General features: G+C 34.6%; 2 protein-coding genes across 2 annotated transcripts; both read right to left on the bottom strand.

Moving 5' to 3' along the window:
- Window positions 1-5248: 5248 nt before the first annotated feature.
- On the bottom strand, window positions 5249-17049 carry LOC130621932 (MAM domain-containing protein 2-like). The gene is made up of 7 exons (XM_057437299.1): window positions 16677-17049; window positions 8928-9044; window positions 8073-8362; window positions 7842-7935; window positions 7214-7246; window positions 6011-6112; window positions 5249-5800 (listed from the first exon to the last, which is right to left on the bottom strand). The coding sequence occupies exons 2-7, from the start codon at window positions 8959-8961 to the stop codon at window positions 5577-5579; spliced, it is 777 nt and encodes a 258-aa protein (XP_057293282.1). The 5' UTR covers window positions 8962-9044; window positions 16677-17049; the 3' UTR covers window positions 5249-5576.
- LOC130621931 (52 kDa repressor of the inhibitor of the protein kinase-like) lies at window positions 12885-17650 on the bottom strand. Its single transcript, XM_057437298.1, has 2 exons — window positions 17049-17650; window positions 12885-16690 (listed from the first exon to the last, which is right to left on the bottom strand). The coding sequence occupies exons 1-2, from the start codon at window positions 17432-17434 to the stop codon at window positions 13633-13635; spliced, it is 3444 nt and encodes a 1147-aa protein (XP_057293281.1). The 5' UTR covers window positions 17435-17650; the 3' UTR covers window positions 12885-13632.
- Between the last annotated feature and the right edge of the window lie 471 nt (window positions 17651-18121).

Raw genomic sequence — 18121 nt, 5'->3', positions numbered from 1 at the left:
AGGACCGATGTTTACCATAGGTTGAGACTCGTTTGTTGCAGTTGGACAAAGACGACTGCCTTCTTGAGAGTAAAAAGTCTAAAGTTCTGGCTTTGCTTCCCACCAAAGAACTAGACACTTGTGGGAATATGTTAACCTGGCGTTTTGACATCCCAACGTACCTACCTTTGAAGGGCTCTACGGACCGTCTACAGTTCATGTAAACAGACGTCTATCACCACGAGAAGAACGTTTCGTTCGCAGCCCTCACCATGTGCACTTTCATTGAATAAAGATGAGCGATATCAGCAAACTGTACCCAAACTTACCGAGTGCACCTGCACCAGGCGCTGATATGCAGGAGGAAAGTCAAACTTAGAGGCTCTAAAAAAACGATAAAATTGAAAAGTATCTCCAAAGTGAAACTGAGGAGCGGAACAAGCTTGCAAAGAAGTTTAAGATGCATGGCACGTGGGTACGCTTGTGCGACCACGGTCTGCTTGGTGTGAGGGTGATTACGTCGGATTTTAGCATTGGAGCTATAGCCTCAAGCCTAGGGGTTCCCTTGGTCATTGCAATTGGGGGCTCACGATTGCAGCCGGGATAGGGCAAGCAGGCCTTAGAAACGCCTCAAAAAGGCTTGGGGATAAAAGCAAGGAGCATGAAGGTATAAGGCTACTCGACGAATTGAACTTGAACTCTTTAGTTGATCTCATCTCAAAGGCAATGGAAAACGGTGTGATCAGTGACTACGAGTACAGCCTGATTAGTAGGATGCAGCAGCGGTTTAATCGTTTCGTGAACACCATTAATGAACAGGAGCGTGCTCAGATAATTGCCAAAGGCCAGGATGAGGGGAGAAAAAAGATGCAGGATGATATTTTAAAAAACATTCGGCCTGCGCAGTATGTAAGCGGTACCTAGAGTCCCCTCCTGAGTATGGGCCTTAATTTGCATACATTTTATAGGCCTGGTATGGCCTATAAAATATATGCTTTTTTATTCCTCACTTAATAGCCATTTTTGTTTTTATAAGTTTTTATACCCCCAATTTACCTTGCATATACACCGATGAAATAGCTAGGATGGCACTGGCTTGGAAGGACTTATCGTATGGTCCTGGCATACCATAGAATTTAGTTGTGATCACTTCTATGTAGTATTTAAGCTTGGCATTCACATAACGGTCTTTTTTCACAGGCTCTGTCGTCAATTTCTCAGATATCAACTCCTCGATCTTGGATAAGATTTGACGATATTTCGCTACCCAGTCGGGATACTCTTCATAATGAAGACTCATCGTTGTCTGTCTTTGTCTTTACCCTGGGGGCTACCACGAAGTCTCGTGTATGGTAGCCTGCTATGACATCTGATTCTTGCCTCCATTAGCAGGAATGGAATCTGACACTGTCACGTATTCCACGTTGATATCGTTGATGTTCGTAAAAGTAGCAGCGAATGAATAGAATAATTTAGGGTTGACAAGCTCATTCTCAAATCGTAGCATCTTTATTGTATTTCAAACGACTTCAGGGAGTTGCATGTCATTGTACATACGCAGACACCCCCATTATATGTGGTATAATCATGGTAGCAATACCAACACAACATTTTACCATTTACCACGAACTGACGCCCGCAGGTGCACCTGTCGTACGCATCAAGTACCCCTTCGCAGTCTTTACATTGTTCCATTTTATATTTTGATTCTAAAGTATTAAGGCGGTCCCATAGGTCTGGAATCCTCTGTTTATTATAATTTTCCTTCTCTGGTTCTTGTACCAATGCCAGGGCCATGAGGGGTGAGTAGATGCCAATACTGGCCATAAAAGTCATAAACGCAGCAGTTCCGAAGTTATCGAATTTTTGTTGTTGACAGTTGACGTTAACTTATGAATTTCACATGTTTCGCACATGTCCTGAGTCTTGAACCTTTCGGGGACATTTTCGAGGATCCATGGCTCCTTTTCAATAGCCTTATTGCACATGTCCTGAGTCTTGAACCTGTTGGGGACAAACTCCAGCATGAGGGGCTTCTTTTCAACTGATTTGTTATGCATGTCCTAGAGGGTAATATCATCTTGTATATGTTTTATGATTTCTTGTTTGCGCATCCCTTGAACACCCTTACATAAACCATTACCTTTTGCAATATCTAGTAATTGTTTCACATTGTATGTATTCATTTCTTTATTGTATAGAGTTTTATTTTCTCGGAAGATTTCGTTTTGCTCAATTAGCGCCTCTTATACTGCGTATGCGTTGATTTTTGATGATTATTAGTATCACTAGGGAATTCCCCCTGGGTTAGAATTTTACTCCTTTTTGTATGACTTAATGACGTCATCACTCTTTAGGGACTTACCCCTACTCAGCACTGGATTATTAGGGAATATCCCTTGATAGGTACTGGATATACATGGCACTGTATGATGTTGACTTGCTGTGACGTCTGTACGTGCGCGTGGGCGACTGCGTTAGAACATACATTTCCCTATCTCTAAAATGTCCAGATTTGATAAAATTGAAAATTCTACAACATCTTTATCAATGGCTAATCCTAACAGCACGAACAACAACAACAACAGCTGAATCAGAGCGAGAAGGCCTCAATGATGTAAAGTCAACTTTCATTACCATCCTTTATAACCTCTACTTTTCTCGCATATCGTCATCGGCTTATTGTAGAAAAAGTTTAATCTCAATACATTATTTTCTCTATTTTAGAATCTATCCTACCGAGCATATCTGCTGTACCCCAAAAATACTCCAAGGCCCAGGTCCAGGGCGTCATACTTGGTGTGGCGTTGCCTCGCCTATTTCCAGTTTTAGTATATAGTACGTATTGAAATTAAGCTCTCTGTCAATCTTCTCTGAAAGTTTGCTTCTTTTTTCCTTAGTTTCGCATTAAATACAGTTGTCATGGTATTCAGTTTTAGCCCATATCAAATACCACTGTCAGTATTTTAAAGATAACGTAATAGTGTTTGTAGTCTTTGACATAGTCGGTATCAATATTTCTATTATTCATAGTTTATTTTAAAAAAGTACGATACTTAAAAATCTTTAGCTCTTTGTCAGTCTTCTATGAGAGGTTTGCCTGCTTTTTCTTAGTTTCGCATTAAATTCAATTGCCTCAGTATTCGGTTTTAGCCAGTATCAATATTTTGTAGATAACATGTTTGTATACTTAGTATCAATATTTGCAATATTTATAGTTTGTTTCAAAAAATATGATACATAAAAAATATTTGGTTAAAAATTAAAAAACTCAGTGCTGCCTATTAGCGTATCGCTGTTTAATCTTTATGTTTATTTTTTATTATCATATAGTTATACTTCACTTTGGTAATATTATAGACAGTTATTTTATTCAATGTAACTAAGTTCTACACAAAGACATTGTCTTATTCATCTTTACCCTGTTATATGACTACTGGTTATATGTAGCTATGTTTGAACATAACTACATTTAACCATTAAATTAGTTCATAATTTACATTCTCTCTAAAATTTACAATTCCAATGTTAAACTCTTTATATTTTGGTTCAAAGCTGGCTACAATGAGGTTGAAGATTATCCAAAACTTTTTTCTTTGGATAGCCTTTTGGCTAAACTGATACCACTGTGGGAAGCAGCGAATGCGAACATCATAAATGTTCGGGGGACCAGCAAGCCTGAACCTATCAAATTTGTATCTGCAAGAGTGTTGATTTGTTCCTTTTATTGTAGAAAACATCACACGAGTTACTACTTGAGCAATCTCCTAAGAAATTTTATGCCTGTTTTATACGGTAATTTTTTTTTATTCTACATACTTCCCTACATCATTTATGGGTTACCCCAGCGTTTTGAAGGCCTAGCTGGAGCCTTGGTTTATACTATTGTGTTTGATAGAAGAGCTTTTATCATACTGTTTAACTGTACTAAGCGGTTAGCGCAGTGTTTACAACAGACTGTTTTTTGTAAAAGGTTGTTATGCTTATCTGCATGTGCAACACGGTTTACCTGTACTAAGGGGTTAGCCCACTGACAATTTATTTTTGAACTTTCTCGGGAATCACACCTGTACGGATGTGCAACACTGTTTACATGGACTAACCGCTCAACCCTATTTTAGCAATAGACGGTTTCTTGTGTTCTTGAGCCAGAGAGAAGTTCATTCAAAAGGGTATTATCTCTATACACCTATACAACACTATTTAACTGTAAGCGATCAGCCCTGTGTCACGATTAATTTTTTAACTTTCACAAAAACTTTCCGCGAAATAAAATAATATTGATGATTGTTTTTGCTATGATGGAGTAACATCGGTATATTCTATTTTTATTTCAGCTACCATTGCAATAAAAATTATTTCTTGAAAAATATGTTGCAGTCGCAACACTATCATAGTGTATGCGCTTCACTTGATTTAAGACATACTGTATACCTGTACTAAAGCGCTCCACCTGATTGTATGACACAGTTTACGGTTCTTATTCAGAGATCCAAAGAGTGTTCAACGTTGGTTCACACCTTGACTTTTGGTTTACCCAGGCGCTTCGACGCTGGGCTTGCCGGCTAGTATATCAATATTCATACTTAGTTACCTTGATTATCATGCATACAAGCATGTTCTGAGCATCTAATCGACGATGTCATTATTTCGCATGATTAACTATAAAGACCTATTTCTCGGAAAAGAAACTTATTTTTACTTATCTCATATCAATTTGATTTGTTTTTTCTAAGGTAAGCTTTAGTACAGACAAAAATGTTGGCAATGTGAACTTTCTAACCCAGTCTAAAATGTTAGAACTTACAGTTTCCAATCTTATTAAGTGGTTAAAATTAATGTGGAAATATTTTTTGATAAATAAACCATATAAAAAGTATAAAGAAGACTAGACTAAACGAATACAATTGTCGATTTTTACAGAAAATTTTGGCTTACTTCAAAGAGCATGCACATCCTCAGCTATTACCTGATACAGTCATCAGCATTTGTTTGGATTGTCAGCGATGTCAAGGACCAAAGTTCACCTAATGGAAACTTCCCTTTAACTTAAATTTCTAACACTTATATTTCTTTTGCTCTCATGTTAACTTAATATTAACTCTAAGCCTCAAAGTTAGGACCCTGTTACAGGCGTGTGTGTTTAAGGGCTTATACATCTATACAGCCCAGTCGTAAGTTAAAAAATAACAAAATGGAAGCCGTGTCTACAATTAAACCTCTTGATTTATACAACATGGAAAGTTACTTTAAATTGAAGTTCTGTATGTTCCGTAAAATATCATAAAATAATCATTATAAATATAAAAGCTACACAGTAAAGTTTTCCACTTAAAATAATCTTCCTAACTTATAGGGAGATTCTACCGAAAAAGGTGTTTTAATTAAATAAAATAGTCTTAGCAAAAATCTTAGCAAATAACATTTCAAACTGAAATTTTTCTGTTTTCAATTATTATTCTATCTCAGTTTTATCAGTAAAATTTAGTTCTTCATTATATATATGGTAATCGAACCATTGCTTAGTGCAACTAGCCAATGCATTCAATTTACAAAAATAAATGTTAAGCAAGAATTGTTTCATCGTAAACGATTTTTTAATCGTCTACACTCGTGTATTCGTTAATTGTATTTTGCATCTCAACCTCTGTAAGTTTTTTCGGATTGGTAGTTTTCGTGTCATGTTCAGAATGTTTATTAAGCTGTAAGCCTTGGATATTAGCATAGTAAGAAGGATTAGGTTGGATAATTTCGTAATCTTCGTTGCCTTCCATCTCAACATTTGCTGGAACAGTAGGTGTGTCATCAACTTTTTGAACAACTAAAACAGAAGGATTTGTTACACAGTGACGAACCCTATTATACTGTAAAAAGGGTGGGGAAGGGGGGGGGGGGGTGTTGTGATAAAATTTCCAAAACATTTATTATTTGCCAGAGCAGTTTTGTGGATGACATTTTACATAAAAAAATTCCGCCCATATACCATATGGTAAAACTTAAGCAGAAAAAAAAGGAAGGTAGTTGTACTAACCTTTGCGCCTTATCACGACGCAAATAAGTAAAAATATAATTTGTACAAACACAAAACCACCAGTTGCTATTGCTATGACTTTCTTAAGATCTGTGTTTTGCTCTAAAATGAAGAAAATACTATTTGAACATTATTTACGCACTTAAGTTATAGAATGCTTCCATCGTTGCCAACCCGATATATTTTTTCTTATACAACTAATTGTATGATTATTCTTCTTACTAGTATTGAGTCCCGTGGAAAAATCCACTATATATACCGAATAAAAAGACAGCGAAATTCATTGCATTTTTTGTCAAAACGTTTTGTTGTTAATTCATTTAGGCGGGAATAAATAAAACCAATATGTTTTTCATATAACAGTGACAATAGACACGTGTGTAAGGGAATAATAGAATTTAATTACCCGTGACTTTTGTGTAATAAGTTTACATCACATTACAAAGGCTTTTATGAGAACAATAAAATAAATTAACCGTGATTTTTTTAAACAAAAATTTTTGAATCAATTTAAAATCGCACACAAAGGACAGAATAAAAAAAAAAGTTTAGCAGAAGTGACATGTTACCGCGGCTGTTTTTTTTAGAAAAAGCAACACATCCACTTTGCCTGTCACAGACACACGGAACTGGCGTATTATTATACAGATTTCATTGTTTACAATTGTGTAACAACTCTTTCTTTCAATTAAAATTTTCATACATCATAGAAAACAATATTGTTACGAAATTGCGGCAATACCAAAGGGAACACAAATCGACCAAAAATCTATTTTGAAACATTCGATCACGTCAGACACCTTCAAAATATATTGTGAAACCTGCGGTCACGTGATAATATTGTGAAAAGAAATTACTGTTTTGAGGAATAAATTTCATTTTAAGAAGTTGACAAATTAAATAAGGATTTTTTGTATTTGGTGTCATTTAACTTTTTTTAGAAACAGTTCATTTTTTGACAATAGGAAAAAATCGCAAATAAAAGCGTATTCCCAGTGAGCGTTTTGCTTAAATTTTTATATCCGTTTTTTTGTAAATCCTTCAAAAATTTATTTCTACAAAGTCGGAATTTATATTTCTTGTTCGTCGCGAGCTTGTTGTTTCTACATTTTTATTGTATTACTTGCTGTCTGTCCCTCTGTCCTTCCTTCTGTGAGCCAATTTGCGTATCTAATAAAAACTCATTAAATTGACAAAATATACCTGAAGTCGCAGTTGTTCTTGTTGTTGCTTTCGCTAACATAGATATATATATTTGAGTTATAACAGAAGTAATTAAATTGTATGCCTTTCTACAATGTTATAACCTTTTCATACACCAAACCATTTTGAGGGAGAAAGGAGATTAATAAATTGCCATGCGTAAGTTCTTTGACACTTTAATACAAACCCACACTAACCCACACAAACGCACATAAAATATACAGTGACCCGCAGGACGATAAATGAAACTTCTGTCATTCTCAATTCAGTTTCTCTTCTACTTGTACTATAGCATTTATTATTTCCAAACTCTTAAAAAAGTGGAAGGATGAAAATAATTTTTATGTTGTCACTGAATCCAAAAACACGTAGAAGGTTAATTTTTAATACCAGAGAAGAAATAATCTATTTAATGATTAATACGACATTAAGGCGAGCCATGAAAAGATAGATACTTTTTGCTTTGTGTGAACTCAATAAAGTTTAAGCGGTAAGAAGATTGGTCGATAATCTTACCGCGAAGTTACTGGGAAAAATCTTCGCAGACATGGCATAAATATTGCATCTTACACATATTCGTTTCTCTTTTGTACATTTGTATTAACTAAAATAAGTATGAATAACTCACCTACGACCACACAATTAGATCCATAAGTCACCAAGACATTGTCAATTGCAATCTCACCGCGGGAGCCATTTCCCTTCATTGCCACAAATGTTAACTTTAAATCATAACAAAGCAAATATGATATAAGTTGTAGATATTTGGTCTCATCATGTCGTTGCATTAAACAGTGTCGTGTTATTAAAAAGGATGAAATGTACAGTAAATGTTGCATAATTACTTATATAAACTTACGTTAAAAAAAGAAGGAATAGAGGACTTCAAAATCAGTTGCAATGATACAGCCGCATCTTCCCATACAGATTCTAGATCACCAGCCGTAAGCCATACCGTTCGAGGTGGAACATTACTTGAAGACAGAATGACTGAGAGGCTACCAGTATTGCCCCCATTCATATGATAAGCAAATTTTAAACAACCTTTGCTGCTTTTGCTGGGGTTGGGTATTAAGACTGAAATTGGATGCATCGAAAATAGTGGTGACAATCTAGCATCAAAGTGAAAGTAGAATCCCGACGAGTTACCTGAAAACAACCAGTTTCAAAAGGTACAACATTTCGTAGCTTATTTCAGGATAATTGGTTTTTTTTATATATATATTAGTATTACAAGACGGCTAGTTTTAAGGAAGTTACAGTGGTTGTTTTTTATTAGAAATTGAACCTGTCAAATTTTGTTCACAGTGCTCTTAGATAACCGAAACTTGGTTATATGGTTAAATTCATGCTCTTGAATCATGCGAAAGATTGCTGACGTCACCACAACCATTTTCCTGATATTGCGAACACTCGTGAGATGCGACGTGGAATAAGTCTACGTGTAAGGTCTAAGGTTTGTTTCAGATCAGCAAATATACAAAGAGATGTGAAAAAAAGTAAAAGATAAATTTCAAAAAGAAATCTATTTTTGTATCCTTGACTACCGTAAGAGCGGAATCTAAAGTTTAACTCACTCCACATGGTTTAATATCCATGGTGGTAACAGTAATTTTGCCTATTGAAGTGCTATTATACCATGGCTTTAGAATTATTTGTCCAGACTAATATTTTTTCTGTTTATGGTTATAAAAATCAATTTTAAAAGTCATACCACTGGCATCAACAGTTGGCCCTGTGTTTTTCATTGGGGATTCTCCACCACGTCTGATCCAGTTCGAACCAGTAAATCCGCAACTATTCTTCTCAAAGTCACAAAAAGTAAAATTCCCTGAAATAAATCATGAGGCTGTATTATTTTCTTTCCATAATAAAGTGCAATTAAATTAGTGTATTTTGAAAAAAATTTCCGATTCCTCTCTAACTGAGATGTGATTAACGTCGTAGCAAACCTTATTAGGACAAACGAAGTCAGAGTTCAGGAATGTTGAGTATATTAAATGTGTAACAATTTAATCAGTAATGCGAAAAATTAGTTGCATTTTCCATAACTTTTTCCATCAGATTCTCCAAATGTAATTAAAATTGGCATAGTTATAGTTTTCATAAAAAAGAACTAGGACGGTCGCAATGAAATTTTGCTATGTCATTACATGCTGTAGCACCATCATAAACTGGAAATTTGTTCAAGGTATCTCTGTCTGCTTTTTATTTACATTTTTCCATATTTTATTTTAAGATATTATTTCCGCGGGCATTAAGGGCGATTATTACAGGGTTTTGCAATAATCGAACGCCTCTTAACTAATCAGATCACGTGTTTTGGTTATTATCGTTTTGTGCCTGCTTACCCGGGTAATAAATGCATTGCAACAAAGATATATTTCAGTTTCAATATATTTCAGTTACAATAACAGACAACGCTGTGAACTTTACAACAAAACTGCTAGTTAGTCTAATGAACAAGATTAAACGAAGTTACTTCCCAAAAATCCAAGTCATGTATTATTAATGCTTTACATCTATATAATAATACGCAAAGTGTGTCCGTCCGTCTGTGACAGGCAAAGGTGATTTCGTCATTTTCCTTTGATGATGCCGAAATTCTCTTTAAAGTCGCAGAAAATATGATGTCCATTTTGTTAGCGGGTTTACTTTGTTTACATCACGTGATGAAAACGACTCATTTTGATTTGCTGAAATAAATTTAACGGCTAACTTTCGCCACCAAAAACCCCCACAAAAGAGTGATCTTGAAAAAAGTAAAATACGTGGTTCAAAAAAGCATATTTAAAAAGACAAAAGTCCAATTGAAGAAGTATAAAAGTGAAGTTGGAAGTGAAATTGGAGCTACGTCGAGCTAGAAGTGAAGTAAATTAGAAGTAGAAAATAAAGGCCACCAAAAAAAAGCACAGAAGAACGATCCCTTTACCTTGAAAGAAAGGAAAAAAGTGGTTTAATACAGCATAGCTATATTTTTAAAAAGAAGAGAGACCAAGCGAAGAAGTAGAAAAGTGAAGTGAGAAGTGGAGCTAGATGTAAAGTAAAGTTAGAAATGGGAAACAAAGGCTAGAATTTAAAGTCGATTTGAAATTACAAATAGTAGAAACTTTGATACTTTCAGACGTTTGGTTTTTTATGTCGGTGGAAAAAACCACATTTTTATATTTTACCGCGTATGTACCCATATTTGTTTACGTTTTGTTGCATAATTCATGTGTCCTGGCGCGTAACTAATGTATTGTCCTATAATTCAAAATGCTACATAAAGCTGTTGGCTGACTAAAAAACGGAAAACTTTGGTTTGTTGAACTGTAGTGTTATTAATTTTAAATTACTATTGCTTCTCTTTATATGTGTTTTACTAAGCATAAATAGCTAGCTTAAGTTTTAGGTAAGTATTCCCAGTTTAAGTATATTTAACTGGGTGTCTTAGCTACTGTTGGCTAGCTAATGTTTGCCTCCAAGTTCAGCACATCCCATATGGCTAGTTCTAACCTATGACTTCTGTTGTAATTCCTCTTTTTTAATATCTATAGCTAACTACTATAGTTTCCTAATTTCTTTTCTCTTATGTGCACGAATTATGATGTAACAAGCTACCTACAAAATCTTTCAAGGACTTGAACTTTTGCAGGATAGTAGGATGTATTTTTATGCCCATATAGTATAAATGAATTTCGTTGTTGACATTTTTAGGAGTAAGCTCTTTCGGCTTGGGCATTTGCGTGGCAGGGAAAAAGATTGGGGTGCTAGGTGAAGCAAAGTAATTATCAGTTCATTTCTTCAAACAAAGGCATTCTTATAACTTTTAGTATATTCAAATAAATCAGAAGGCATCAACTTACACTCGATAATAGTTCATAACCTCAACGATGTCCCCGTTAGAAGAAATAGACCTTTCTTCACCAAATCCTAGCATCTTTTTTCCTGCCTCGCAAAAGCCAGAGCCAAGGAGCTTACCGCTAAGAAGCAAACAAATGACGTCACGCTGAAATTTATCTATTATTTCTTTCACATTACCTGTGCACTTTACAAGGGGGACCACATGCAACATGATAAGTGGAACAAGTTTTATAGAGTTTAAAGTGTGTGTGTTAAGTTATTTATTATTGTCTTGTTTATGATTTTGTAATCTAATGGGCGATGACTGTATGCACTGAAATGACTGATTTTTTTAAAATTTGATGTGTTTCATGACCTTTTTGTGGAAGATTGATGGGTAATGGCAATATACGACATGCTTAATGCAATTATTTTTGTTGATTTAGATGTGTTTCTCAAAAACTAATCTGTTTTACATTTTGTGTAAACTTTTGTTTACGAACCGTTTGTTTCCAAAAAAATGATCTTTTATAATTCAAGTTTATTCTTTGCTTATTGATCTGTTGGTAAAGGGTAGTACGGATCATCATACTTAAAAAGAAAAATTTTTGTGTTCTTAATTGGTTGATTTTTACATTTTGTGTAAATTTTTGTGGGAGAGAATGGTATGCAACTGAAATGACTAATTTTTGTAGATTTACATTTAATGTTTTCTAAACTATGGCTTTTCATGTTTTTGCATAAGCTTTTAAGGGAAAGACAATATTTAAAATGTGTAAAGAACTTATTTTTTTTTTATTTGTGCTAACTCTTGCACCATAATCACTTATAAGATGTACATATTTGAGATGCGTTATTTCTGACATTGTTATTATTCGTGTTGTGACTGTTCGTGTTGTGACTGTTGGTGTTCTTACTGCCGGTTTTGTAAGTATTGGTGTTGTGAGTTTCGATGTTGTGAGTGTCGTTGTTGTAACTTTTTATCAATTTTGCACCTTGCAAGCTGTTCTTCTTTTATTTTGTGTAAAGATTTGACATTTGACATTTTGTGTAAGATTTTAAGAACATTTCTTTTTGTATATGCATTGCTTACGTCAGCAAAACATCTAAAGCAGCCTATTTTTTAAAGGCCTTTTGCCTAAGTGGATTTTTCCACGGGCCTTATCGACTAGTCTATATAATCATACGCCAGTTCCGTGTGTCTGTAACAGGCAAAGTGGATATGTTTATTTTCCTTTGATCTTACCGAAATTTTATTTGAAGTAACCGAAAAGTGCATGTTTAATATGTTAAATTTTCTGACGTTATGGTGCGACGTCAATAACACTACTTTAACGTCAATATCCTATATTAAATTAATGAAGCCATTACAGTGCACCTAAAAATTTTAGGTCAAATAACTTGGAAAGGAGGTGGTGACGTCAATGATTTTCACCGCGTGGGTAACTAGGGACCATCTAGAACCAATTTGAGTAATTTTCTCAAGCCTAGGTCAGCAAATCCGTTTCGGAATGGACGGGTTAATGACGTCATAAAAACACCTTTAAACCCTAATATCTCTGCATCCGTTTGTCACAAGTACACGATCCCATACATTTTCTTGATCAGCGTTTCAAGACCTATATGATGAAGGCGACAGGCATACACATTTCTGAAAAAAAAATTGTATTTTGACATGTCTCTGCTGACGTCATCAAAATTTAAATGGCGGTTGTTTTTCTCTGTTATCCTACCTAAATGGATTTTTCCACGGGCCCCAGGGGCGGATCTAGGATTTTTTTATGGTTAGGCAAATTTTGTTTTTTTTTCAATTTTTTTTACGAGATACCAGAAGACCAGAAAGAGGTTTTCGAGGTGGTAACAAGTGCTTTTCGGCTACTAAGGCTATATAATAATATAAAATACAAATAAAAGTTTTGATACATAATGCGATAACTACTCCCGTCTTTTTACTATCTTCCGACGTTTTGTATATGCCAGAATAATGTTTTTTATAAATTTGAGGTTAATCTAATAACCAGGCAAACAATTTTTCTTCTTTCTTCTTTCTTCTTCACTTGTATATAAGCAGAAACAGAAGTAATACCAATGGACGAATGAATCTAGCATTGAAATCAAAATAAATGATCAATTGTCAAACAACAAACCATGAAGTGAATGGAGCGCCACTCAACAGATACAATTATTTGCATCAAGACCAGTCAAAATGATAGGGTAAAAGGCTAAAGGTAAAAACAATCATAATAAAAAACACACAAAATTTAGGAAAAACAGAACTTAAGTAATTACGTAAATTGATTGTGAAATTTGGACCTTACTCTGGAGGTGCTTTGTTACAGTCAATTGCTTCCAGGAGAGGCCACAAAGGCAACTCGAGAATTAAAGTTACAGAAAGCATTTTTGTCAAAAATAGGTAAGGTAAGTACATAAAAATGTAAGTATAATTTAGGCAATGATAAGGCATATACTAATATAAGTATAATTTAGGCAAAAGAATAGGTATGGTAAAATAAGAGGTACATATGTATATATAATAAAAGAAGTCTTCTACAATAACTTGAAGTAAGGTTTTATGAAGAAGGTAATAATGTAATTCACTTAAAGTTTAATCGTCTATTTTTCAATGAAAATTTCTCAATAACATCAGAAATATTAGGAATGATGTTTTGATGTACATGCATTAAGGCTAAGCCATTTAGTCTATCTGAGTCCATGGTTGTGCGAGTAAATGTTTTTAACCTCTTCATGGCTGAAAATGTCCTTTCACACTCGCAAGAAGTCACAGGTAAAGTGGCTAAAATTCTCAAGGCCACTTTTACATTTTCAAACCCAGTAAAATTGACAGATTTCAATGTGGAGGAAATGTTGTTAGGTATAGGCCCTTCATATGATTTCCAGTAAATTTCCCAAAGTTCCAATTCATGTTCGATAGATTGAACATTGGGCAAGTCTTCTAGATAGAATTGAAAGAAAGCATTGAACCTTTTTTTCCAATCTACATTTTCTTTGATAAGACTCAGCATTTTTTCTGGGAGAATAGCTAGCCCACTATAGCAAGACAATGCTTTTTCTTCAAACCTGCCAGTAAGTTCGGAATGTAAATGATCCAACATAGGTATTGTAATATTCCTTTTATAATGATCAGAAGGATTTTCTGATGGTGTGTTGGATCTAAAAAGTGTTATACCCGAGGTTCGAGGACTTGCCTCAGTAACATGTAGTTCCTTAGCAAGATCAGAAGCTTCTTTGTACCACTTTTCATGGTAGTAGTCAATGTTGTTTCTAACCATGGTAGTACGAGACTTGAGAGCATCTATCATGTGTATACCATCCATGATATCATTTGCTCTGCTTTGTAAAAGCTCAGTTACTTGTAAAGTCATCAAAAAAATATTTTTAGTGATCATAAATGTAGCCATGAAATCAAATGAGGTTAGGACTTTTAAAAAAGGAAGAGCTTTAGAGGATGTGTCAGCATTACAAACATGATTTAAATTTAAATTCATTTCATCTAATGTGTTTACAATAGCTACATAAAGGTCATTAAATACCTCCATACCTTTAATTCTCTCAACCCACCTTGTTGCACAAACATTAAATAATTTATATTTTGTAGCTGATGGACAGTGTTCCTTGATATTACGTTCTAAAATCAACCGCCTAGTTTCAGAGTAATTAAAAAAAAATGAAATGTCTCTAATCTGTCCCATAACATTCTCAACTGCTTGAATGCCACAGGTTTTACAGATTGCTAAATTTAATCGATGGCTATGGCAATGCGTATACAAGGCTTTTCGGTTTATGCGTAGGATTCTTGCTGCCAAACCATTTCTAAAACCTGCCACTGAACCTGCACCATCGTAACCTTGACCTCTACAATCCATTATATTTAGCTGAAGATCTTCTGCGAGACATTTTAGGACAATTTTACATAAACCATCACCTGACAAACCTTCCCCACAATGAACCAGTCTTAAAAATTCTTCCCTAACATCACAATTTTGGTCAACAAACCTTATACAAAGAGAAAATTGCTCTTTGCATGAACTGTCCATGCATTCATCACCAAGAATAGAAAAAAATTTACTGCCTTTTATTTCAAGAACAATTTTTTCAGTGATGACTTCACCAATACAATTAATCAACTCATTCTGAGCTGTTTTTGAAATGTAGGTAGCATTTTTTGCACTGTTGTCAAGAGTTTCTTTGAAAACAGGGTTTGCACGAGCTCTATAATTTAAAATTTCTATGAAATTACCTACTCCCCCAGATGAGTAACTGCCTACTTCAGGATGATAACTGCTATCATCTCTATGACCTCTTAAAGGGATATTTAGTCTTCCACACAACAAAATTGTATCGATCATTGGCTCAAGTTTGGCTTTATTTTCAGAAATCTGTTTACTTATTTGCTGATCAACAAGTTCAGAAATTGGTTTGCTTTTACCAGAATGCTGGCTCAAATATGTTGTAAACAGTGAAAATGTTGCCTGGTGAAGACTTTTTACAGAGCTAGATGTTTTTTCATGGTTTTTGAACAACGTTGTAGCACAACGTTTTGCATTAACAGGCTGTGTTACCAGATTTCTTATGTTTTTTAACAAATTAGGAAACTTATTTCCAAAAAGAACACATGGCAAACAGTAACCACCATCATAAGCAGGTGAATAACAAAGCCAGGTGTATTGTTTTAACCAATCAAATTTAAAGGAACGACCATCTTTAACAGGAAATTTATAGTTATTATTAGGGATGAAAACTTCGTTTATTAATTTAATTATTTCTGAATATTCCATGTTTTGAACTTTATTCATATACGAAGCTATATCGTTGGCTAAGGTTATTTCGGTTGACACAGAAATAATAGAACTTATTGCACCTCCAGAGGATTGCTTAGTTACAGGACTAATACTAGTCACTGATTTAACAGTAGAACTTGATGACATTGGAATATTTTTTGTTTTGGTTGACATATTGACAGCAGGAAATGTTACTGTAGGTCTGTCAGAAGCAATACCTAGGTCATTCATGCCATGTCTATTTACCCAGAAAGGCAATTTTGACTGCTTATTTTTTTTAATCACAGGTTTTGGCAATGGTTGCTTGATTTTTCTTTTTGGATGTACACCACATAATAGAGGCACAAAATGATTATGTTTAAATTCAATTTGTGTCGGTAAAGTACCACAATAACAAAGTAAAATGTGAAGACTTGTAGAAGAAACTGCAGAATCTCTAGGTTCAATATTTTGACTGTAAAGAAGTTTCAATTTTGCGTGACCACAGTCTGGATATAGTGTAATGATGTTCCTCGAAATTGCTGAGGACAGTGCAAGAACACAAACAAAACTACACCACTCAAAGTTTTTTATATTATGCATTGCCTCTACTTTAATTAAAGCATCAGCAGTTTTACCTGAATCTAAAGCAGCATGTGAAACTAAGAGACCACCTAAAATGTTTCTGAAATTGTTAAAATAAACTCCTTTGCCTTTCTCATATGCCGAAATTATAGTGGGATGCTTTATATAAAAGCCACTATTTAAATACAGTTCTAACGATGTCAAAGTTCTTAGTTTTCGAACAAGAGAGTTATCTCCACACAAAAACAAAGATACAGAGCTGTATAAACAGTTACCTGAGGCTTGTGACCTAAAGAAAGTAAAAGTTAAAAATTAAACAAAATTCCCAACTATCACACAAGCAGCTGCTGGCTAGCTATACTCCATACTAAACTTAACAAACTCATCAAAACATAAAACAAGATTACACTTGTCTCAGTTATCTTGTTTTTAAAAAAACAAACTATTCATATGATCGAGGTTATTAATTGAAGCTTTTGTTTTGATAAGAAAGATTTAATAACACGTTTTGTAAGAACATCTGTGGAGGTGGGGGTTAATTATTTCATAACAATCAGTGCTGGTGCTTAATAACTTTTAATGTTTTTCACAAAGAGGTACCTAATACTCAAGACAGAAAAAGCTACAAAAATTATCTAGCTACTTACTTCAAAGCAATAAATTTGTCTTTAGCAAAGGTTGGAATAAAGGTTTCAGCAACTAGATCGCGAAAATACTTCTTTCCAACATTATTAATCCTCTCATTATCCGAAAAGGTAGCTGAATCCAGAATTTCTTTTTTCAATTTTGCATACAACTCATTCAATTTATTCAAATCATTTGACTTGAAAGCTTCTTCAACAGTGTACTCCTGATCAAGGGAATCCATGTTGAAAAAGAAGGACACACCCTTGGCCGCACAGAGATTTATGTAAAACTTACCCGCGGTCGTTTTAGGCGTTTTTCTTCTCGGTTTTAGAATTCTATTCATTTGAAGTTGAAGACCCACGGACGTTTTAGGCGTTTTTTCTTCCGATTTAAGAATTCCATTCATTTGAAGTTGAAAACCCACGGACGTTTTAGGCGTTTTTTCTTCCACCCGTGATTTTCATTCATTTAAAACTTGGAAACCCACGGACGTTTTAGGCGAATCGGTATCTTGCCTAAAATCGCCCCGGGTTTACTTCTTATTGAATTTTTAAAAAAAAACAGTTCCTAACAACGCGCATCCAGGTTGGCGAAGCAAAGTTAGCACTACAAGAAAAATTTACAAAAATATTTATTACTTTCACAAGTTATGCTATATGGCATATTTTCCTTTTTTTTGCCCAAGCTTAGGCTTAGGCAATTGCCTAGGCTGCCTAACCCTAGATCCGCCCCTGGGCCCTATCGATTAGTTGAAAATATATACACAAGTTGGAAATGTTTGACTTACTTAATAATACACAGTTGGATCCAAAGTGTATGGATATATCATCAATTGCAATGTCACTTGAAAAATCGCTGCCTTTTGTTGCCACAAATATTACCTAAAAATATAATGACATAACATATTCATTTGTACTTTTATCAAGCAATACTTATTGATTTCCGCCAGCGAAAGCGCAATCTCTAAAATCGCCTGAGGAGATAGATAGAGAGATAGATAGAGAGAGAGAAAGAGAGATAGAGAGAGAGAGATAGAAACAGCGCTGCTAGGCTGGACGCCCGAAACTTTTCCAGGCTAAATACGTTTTTCTGA

Source organism: Hydractinia symbiolongicarpus, chromosome 12 (genome assembly GCF_029227915.1).
Source record: "Hydractinia symbiolongicarpus strain clone_291-10 chromosome 12, HSymV2.1, whole genome shotgun sequence".
Lineage (NCBI taxonomy): Eukaryota > Metazoa > Cnidaria > Hydrozoa > Anthoathecata > Hydractiniidae > Hydractinia > Hydractinia symbiolongicarpus.
The sequence above is the reverse complement of the archived record's forward strand: the minus strand, read 5'-3'. Positions and strand labels throughout refer to the sequence as shown.

Excerpts from the sequence above, each read along its gene's own strand:
- LOC130621931 (XM_057437298.1), bottom strand. The coding sequence starts at position 17,434 with ATGAATGGAATTCTTAAATCGGAAGAAAAAACGCCTAAAACGTCCGTG. Across the intron at positions 16,691-17,048 it reads GACAAATTTATTGCTTTGAA|GTCACAAGCCTCAGGTAACT; the intron begins GTAAGTAGCTAG and ends TACTTTCTTTAG.
- LOC130621932 (XM_057437299.1), bottom strand. The coding sequence starts at position 8,961 with ATGAAAAACACAGGGCCAACTGTTGATGCCAGTG. Across the intron at positions 8,363-8,927 it reads GCCAACTGTTGATGCCAGTG|GTAACTCGTCGGGATTCTAC; the intron begins GTATGACTTTTA and ends GGTTGTTTTCAG. Across the intron at positions 5,801-6,010 it reads CGTCGTGATAAGGCGCAAAG|TTGTTCAAAAAGTTGATGAC; the intron begins GTTAGTACAACT and ends CTTCTGTTTTAG.